Source organism: Prionailurus viverrinus, chromosome C1, assembly GCF_022837055.1.
Source record: "Prionailurus viverrinus isolate Anna chromosome C1, UM_Priviv_1.0, whole genome shotgun sequence".
NCBI classification, from domain to species: domain Eukaryota; kingdom Metazoa; phylum Chordata; class Mammalia; order Carnivora; family Felidae; genus Prionailurus; species Prionailurus viverrinus.
Genome location: NC_062568.1, coordinates 205087097 through 205094263, shown reverse-complemented (window position 1 = coordinate 205094263; position 7167 = coordinate 205087097). Strand labels below are relative to the sequence as shown.

The 7167-nt window shown below is 52.6% G+C and overlaps 1 protein-coding gene across 1 annotated transcript; it reads left to right on the top strand.

Annotated features, from left to right (window-relative positions):
- The first annotated feature begins 280 nt into the window (after nucleotides 1-280).
- Nucleotides 281-3702, top strand: LOC125172900 (PRAME family member 12-like). Its single transcript, XM_047871528.1, has 3 exons — nucleotides 281-579; nucleotides 1041-1601; nucleotides 2799-3702. The coding sequence occupies exons 1-3, from the start codon at nucleotides 293-295 to the stop codon at nucleotides 3355-3357; spliced, it is 1407 nt and encodes a 468-aa protein (XP_047727484.1). The 5' UTR covers nucleotides 281-292; the 3' UTR covers nucleotides 3358-3702.
- The last annotated feature ends 3465 nt before the right edge of the window (nucleotides 3703-7167 follow it).

Genomic DNA, 7167 nt, shown 5'->3' with positions numbered 1-7167 from the left:
AATCAAGGGAAGCAGTGGGTGGAAATGTCTGGGCCAGTGGTTGCATTTCCTTCCCCTTGGTACTTGTGAGACACTCGCCCCGGTGCCGGCAGGGGCAGAGCGATGGTTTTGTGGCCGGCCACCGAGCCCAGAGTGGAACTGGGGTAAACTGAGGCCCTCCCACCATTGCCAGAACCGTGACTTTGGCCCTGAGTGGGTTCCTCCCGAGGGCGAGGAGCAGATGGGCCTGGCCCGGGAAGGAGGACTTGTTCCCTTGACATTGCCAGAGGATTCCTTTCAGAGCAGATTCAGGATGGTCACCAGGACCCCGCCCAGACTCCTGGAACTGGCGGCCAAGAGCCTGCTGATGGACGAGGACTTGGCGATCGCTGCTCTGGAGTATCTGCCCACAGAGCTCTTCCCGCTGCTGTTCATGGAGGCCCTCGATGGGAGGTGTGACAAGACCCTGAAGGCGATGGTGCGGGCCTGGCCCTTTGCCCGCCTCCCTCTGGGGGGCCTGACACAGATGCCTCACCAGAAGGCCTTACAAGCCGTGCTCGATGGGCTTGACTGCCTGCTTGCCCGGAAGGTTCGGCCCAGGTAAGGCTCATGCATGTAGCCTGGTAGGGTCCAGGGCATCCTGGAAGAGGTGGCTGGGGTCAGGGAGACTGGATGGCCAAAGGGTGGATTAGAAGCATCCGAAGAGGCCAGTGAAGGAGTCCAGGACTTGGCCGCTGCTGAGCTCCCCGTGGGCAAGGCCTTATGGAGGCGAGGGCCGCTTGTCTCCGCCTCCTGCCAGTGATACTTAAAGGAACTAAGCAGACACCAGGGAGGATGGGAGGGGAAAAGGAGTTAGGGAAAAGTAAGGCAGGGAGGGAAGAAGAGGGCGAGCGAGCAGCTGAGCGATGTCTGGGACGTGAAGTGAAGGCGCGGCGGGGGGGGGGGGGGGGGGGGGGGGGGAGGGGGGCGGGGGGCGTCCCACTGTTGCCCAAACTGAGACTCCTGGTCTCTTTCTGCACCAATCGCGAAGCATCTCGGCCAATCTCCCCTGTCGCCCACAGGAGGTGGAAACTGCGGGTGCTGGATTTACGGAATGCCAGTCGGAACTTCTGGAGCATGTGGTCTGGAGCCAGGGTCCATGAGTGCCCGCTGATGGGACCCGTGGCAGAGGACAGCTTAAGGATGAAGGGGCCCTCGGGTCCCTTGACAGTGTTCGTAGACCTCTGCCTCAGGGAAAGGACCCTGGATGAATGCCTGGCCAACCTCATTAGGTGGGCCAGACGGAGGAGATCGCTACACCTGTGCTGTAAGAAGGTGACGATTTTCGGGATGCCCATCCAAAATATTAAGGAGGTCCTGAATCTGGTGCAGCTGGGCTGTGTCCTGGAGGTGGAGGTGCATTTCACCTGGCAGCTGTCGACCCTGGGGAAGTTTGCTCCTTACCTGGGCCAGATGAGTAACGTGCGGAGACTCGTCCTCTCCCATATCCACAAGCCCTCCTCCTCCTCCGAGGAGAAGCACATTGGCCGATTCACCTCCCAGCTTCTCCGGCTGCGCCACCTGCGGAAGCTCCGTATGGAATCTCCCGCCTTCCTCGAGGGCTGCCTGGGCCAGATGCTCAGGTGAGGGCGGGGCCCCGCTGGGCTGGACGGTGAACGCGAGCCCCGCGGGCCAAGGGCGCCTTCTCGTTCGCGGCTCTGTCCCGAGCGAGCGTGGCGTCGCGCAACCACCCGAATAACGGTTGGAGGCTGTGGAAAGAGACGCCTTGCCACACGCTGTGGGGGGGTCAGATGGGCGTGGGGGTGGGCCTGGGAATTCTTCCATTGGGAAGAGAGGTCTGAGTCAAGATGGCCAGGGGGACAGTGAAGGGAAGAGGGCCCCGAAGAGGGGGAAGCCACAGCCGACGTGAGCATTTCCGAAGGTAAGCGCGGAGCTCCCCGGCCCGGCGCGCTTGCACGAGCCCGTCTCAACTCCCCTCTGTGAAAGGTTTTGTGCTCCAGGTCAGGTCATCAATGAGGGAAATGCAGGCTTCTGGAGGTGAGGAAGGGGAACAAGAGCAGAAAGAAGGATGAAGAGCGCTAGATGGTCTGCAGATGATGCAGCGATGAGCCCCTGCACACTGGCGCCCCCAGCCGACGGGGAGGGGTCTTGCCCCGGTTTATTTATTTATTTATTTTTTTAACCTTTATGTTTTAGAGACAGAGACAGCTCGAGCAGGGGAGGGGCAGAGAGAGAGGGAGACACAGAATCCGAAGTAGGCTCAGGCTCTGAGCTGTCAGCACAGAGACCGATATGGGGCTGAAACCCACGAACCATGAGATCATGACCTGAGCCGAAGTCTGACGCTCAACCGACTGAGCACCCCACCCCCCGCCACCAAACGCCCCTTGCCCTGGTTCGTTCTTTGTGTGTCTCCGTTAGCCTCACCTGGCCCAAAGATATGGGCACCTAAGGCCCAAGCAGCGGCCTGAAGGAAGCCTGAGTGGAGAGCATTTCTGGTCTTGCATGTACCACCATCAAAATTCACTGGTGCCCACGCTTCATTGAGCATATTCTAGCTCATTCCATTACCTTCATTTCCATAAGTAGGTGGAGTATGTTGTACTCTGCTTGACAGATGGGGAAAGGGAGCTTTAAAGATTTTGCGAACTCGACTCAGTCGCACAAGTGAAAGGGCTCAGCCTAAAATGAGACTGGGATCCTGGGACTGACCTTCATCAGACGGTCACAACAATGTTGGCCTTGGACAAGTCAGTTGTCTCGCCTTAAGGCTCCCTGCTCCCCCGATCGCCAGACCTAACTGCTTCGTTTCTCCCCAGGTGCCTGAAGAGCCCCTTGGAGGCCCTCTCCATAACCAACTGCCAGCTTACAGAATCAGACTTGGCATGCCTGTCCCAGTGCCCAAGCATCAGTCAGCTGAAGGAGCTGGATCTGAGTGGCCTCAGCCTGGCCTGTTTTAGTCCCAAGCCCCTCCAAGTTCTGCTCGAGAGAGTGGCAGCCACCATCCAGGACCTGGTACTAGAATATTGTGGGCTCTCGGACACCCACCTGGAGGCCATCCTGCCGGCCCTCAGCCGCTGTCACCAGCTCCAGACTTTCAGTGTCCGTGGGAACCACCTCTCCATGGCCCTGATGGAGAGGTTGCTGCGTCACACCGCCGGGCTGAGCCACCTGAGCCTCGAGCTGTATCCTGCCCCTCTGGAGAGTTACAGCAGTCAGGGGATCATCCACCCAGGGAGGTTTGCCCAGGCTCAGGCTGAGCTGCTGGGCATTCTGAAGGACTTAGGACTGCCCCGGACCATCTGGCTTAGAACTAACCCCTGTCCTCACTGTGGCAGCAAGATAGTCTATGATTCGGACCCCTTCGTGTCCTGCTAATTGCCTGACTAGTTGAGTGCATCCACCAGAAATTTCCTTCTGGGCACTTGGAGACGGAAATCTAGGCTATAGGTATATCATACATAAAGGGGGACACAGACCCACGATTTCAGACATCTGCTCGGTGTGAATGGGGAAAAGACAGGTGATCCAGGACTGTAGGGTGCTGGGCGGAGGAAAAGTGACCTGGGGAGCTGCTGGGACCTCCAGGGACCTGTGTCCTATAGAGTCAGAAATGTGACTGTGTTTCTGGAGGGGGATTTGAGCCTGAGACCCGCACGTGGGTCTCATCCCTGGGTGGATGGTTGTAAAGAAAAGGTAGGAAATAAATAACCTTGGTGTGAACTCTCTGGTGCCTTCCGTGATACCTTCACCAGTTGTCCCAGTATACACCTCAGGAGTCTCCAGTTACTGATGGGGAAAAAGCTGGTGCCGAGCTGTCTACAGTCAGAAACTCTCACTGATGCCCTGGGGTTTGGCCCCAGGAGCTCACAGCATATTTATGATTTTCTCCAGTTCTTTATTCTCTCTGGGGCATCTCTTGCTTCTTTTGTTTCGGGGGCTATCCAGGGGGTTAATACACGCAACTGGGACATACTAAGTGGCCGATGAGCCACTGGTGCACACGGCTCTGGGGACCCCCGCTGCTGCCTCCGATGCCCTGACCTGGACACGAGCACTCACTACCGTTCTCCAGATGGTTCCAGAGACCTCAGTGCCTGGCCTTTGTGCAGAGAAAGGGCTTTGCTGCTCAAGGCAGGGCCCCGGTTCTGGAAGGGGTTGTTTACACTGCAAATTAGCTGGAGAACTCTGGGCCTCACCATGCCTGCGGGTGGGTAGTAGTCCTTGAATTCAACTAGTGGCCAGGAAAGACATCCAAGTTCCTTTTATTTATTTTATTCTATTTTAATTTTTCATCCAAGTTCCTTTTAGCAAAAGCACTAAAATCATACAGACAGGCAAATTTTAATTTTTATGTTTATTTTGAGAGAGAATGCACGAGCAGGGCTGGGGCAGAGATGGGAGAATTGGCTCGTGGTTAGAGACCAAGAAGTCCCACCATCTGCAAACTGGAGAACCTGCAAAGCCACTGGTGTAACTCAGTCCGAGACCGAATCCCTAAAAATCAGGGGAGCTGATGGTGTGAGGCCAGTGTGAGGCCAAAGGCCTGAGGAGGGAGGACCCCCGTGTGAGCCCCAGGGTCTGAAGGGTTCAGAGCCGAGAGCTCCAGACGTTCATGGGCAAGAAGAGAGAATTTGCCCTTCCTTCCCCTTTTGGTTCCATTCTGGTCCCGAGGGGATTGAACGGTGCCGAGAATCTCTAACCTCAGTCTAGTGATTCAAACACCAATCTCTTCCAGAAACACCCTTACAGACACACCCAGGATTAAAGTTTTACTGGCCATCTGGACATCCCTTAGCCGTCCAGGCGACACACACAAAAAAACTCATCACAGTTACTCTAAACAAGGGCACTCAAATGAAGGTTCTCTGCTAAGGATTTGGGGGCTGGAGTTGCTGGTGGGACTTAGACAAGCACCTCAGTCTCCCCGTAAAATAATAACCCAGCTTATTGGATTTTTGTAGGATCCAATAAGATGATGCGCATGGAGGACTTGGCCTACAATAAGAGCTCAATAAATGGGTCTTTCCCTTGACTCCTCCATCTTCCCTTCTGTTCCTGAAAGTAGGGCACAGGGGATGCCATGGGACTCAGCTTTTACATGTGGCCACCAATGATCATGATTCATGCAGCCAGCTTCAACAGCCGGTGCAGGGAGAGGGGGCACATGTGAAAGACTGGATTTCTCTCTAGTGTGGCTCAAACATTTCCAAGCCTCAGGACTTGTATGCCACCTGCTGGTAGATCCGGATAACACAAGTTGGTGTTACACGCAGGGCTATACTCGCTTTTTGTTTTTTTCAATCAGTATTTTTTAAAAATCTGTTAGGTAAATGCGATTTGAGTATAAATATTTGTGTTGTGATACATATAAATATTAGAGACATATATTGCCTTTAAAGATTCTAAAAGAAAGTGTTTTTTATTTATTTTTTATATAAAAAAATTTTTTTTCAACGTTTATTTTTGGGACAGAGACAGAGCATGAACGGGGGAGGGGCAGAGAGAGAGGGAGACACAGAATCGGAAACAGGCTCCAGGCTCTGAGCCATCAGCCCAGAGCCTGACGTGGGGCTCGAACTCACGGACCGCGAGATCGTGACCTGGCTGAAGTCGGACGCTTAACCGACTGCGCCACCCAGGCGCCCCAAGAAAGTGTTTTTTAACAAGAAACTTTATTTTTTTATCTATTTATTTTTAATTTTTTTAACGTTTATTCATTTTTGAGAGACAGAGCACGAACAGGGGACGGGCAGAGAAAGAGAGGAAGACACAAAATCCAAAGTAGGCTCCAGGCTCTGAGCTGTCAGCACAGAGCCCGACGTGCGGCTCGAACCCATGAACCACGAGATCGTGCCCTGAGCTGGAGTCAGATGCTAAACAGACTGAGCCACCCAGGCGCCCTTATTTATTTTTTTAAGTTTATTTTTGAGAGAGAGAGAAAGAGCACAAGTGGAGGAGGGGCAGAAGAGAAAGGGAGTCACAGAATTGGAAGCAGGTTCCAGGCTCTGAGCTGTCAGCGCAGAGCCCGATGAAGGGTTTGAACCTACAAACTGTGATATCATGACTTGAGCCTAAGTCGGACACAACTGACTGGGCCAACCAAGCGCCCCAGAAATTTAATGTTTTTAAAGCACCCTTGCAGATATTTTCAAAAATGTTTTACTTCATTTGGTGCCTGTGAACAAGTGAGATTTTAAAACTGAGTTTAAAAAATCAAGGAACAAGAATTGTCTCCTGTGTAAAAAAAAAAAAAAATTAGAATCAGAAAATTTTAGAGCCGGAAGGTTATAGTTCAATTTTTAAAGTAGACTTTATCTTTTAGAGCAATCTTAGGTTCACAGTAAAATTGAGCAGAAAATAGTTTCCATTTAACTCGACCCTCCCCACCCCACACAATGTGCAGCAACCCCCCCCCTCCCCGCCAGAGAGGTCCCCTTGTTACAACTGGCCAACCTACACTGACATGTCATTATCATCCAAACTCTGTACTCATTTACATTGGGGTCCACATTGGGTGCTGCGCATCCTATGGGTCTGGGCAAATGCACAACCATGTATGTCCACCATTGCAATATCACACAGCATAGTATTACTGTCCTAAAAAGCCTCTTTGCTCTCCGATCATCCCTCTCTGCCCCCAGTGCCTGAAACCACTGATCTCTACTGTCTCCAGAGTTTGCCTCTTTCAAAATGTCTTATAGTTGCAATAATATAGTCAGTAGCCTGTTCGGATTGGCTTCTTTTGCTTTGTAATAGACATTTGGGTCCGTCCCTGGCTTTTCATGGCTTGATAATATTCCACTGTCTGATTACACCCTGGCTTATTCCTCCATTCTCCTACTGAAGGAGATCTCTGTTGCTCCCAGGTTTTGGCAATTATGGCTAAAGGTGCTCCAAGAATCTGAGTGCAAGAACCACACCAGGTTCCGGTGTGGACATTAAGTTTTCACCTCATCTGGACAGATGGCAAGGGCCAAGACTGCCGGATCACCTGATTAGGATATGTATTACGATTATTTTTTTTCCCCTTGACAGTCTCACCTGTGAGACAGAGATGGGCCCATAACAGGACTGTGTCCCTGTCACCCTGTGGTCCCATAGCAGAGCACAGAGCCTGGTGGTAGCAAATGTTATACCTGCATCGTTCATGGAAATGAACCATCAGTTTAGAGCTAAATGCAAATT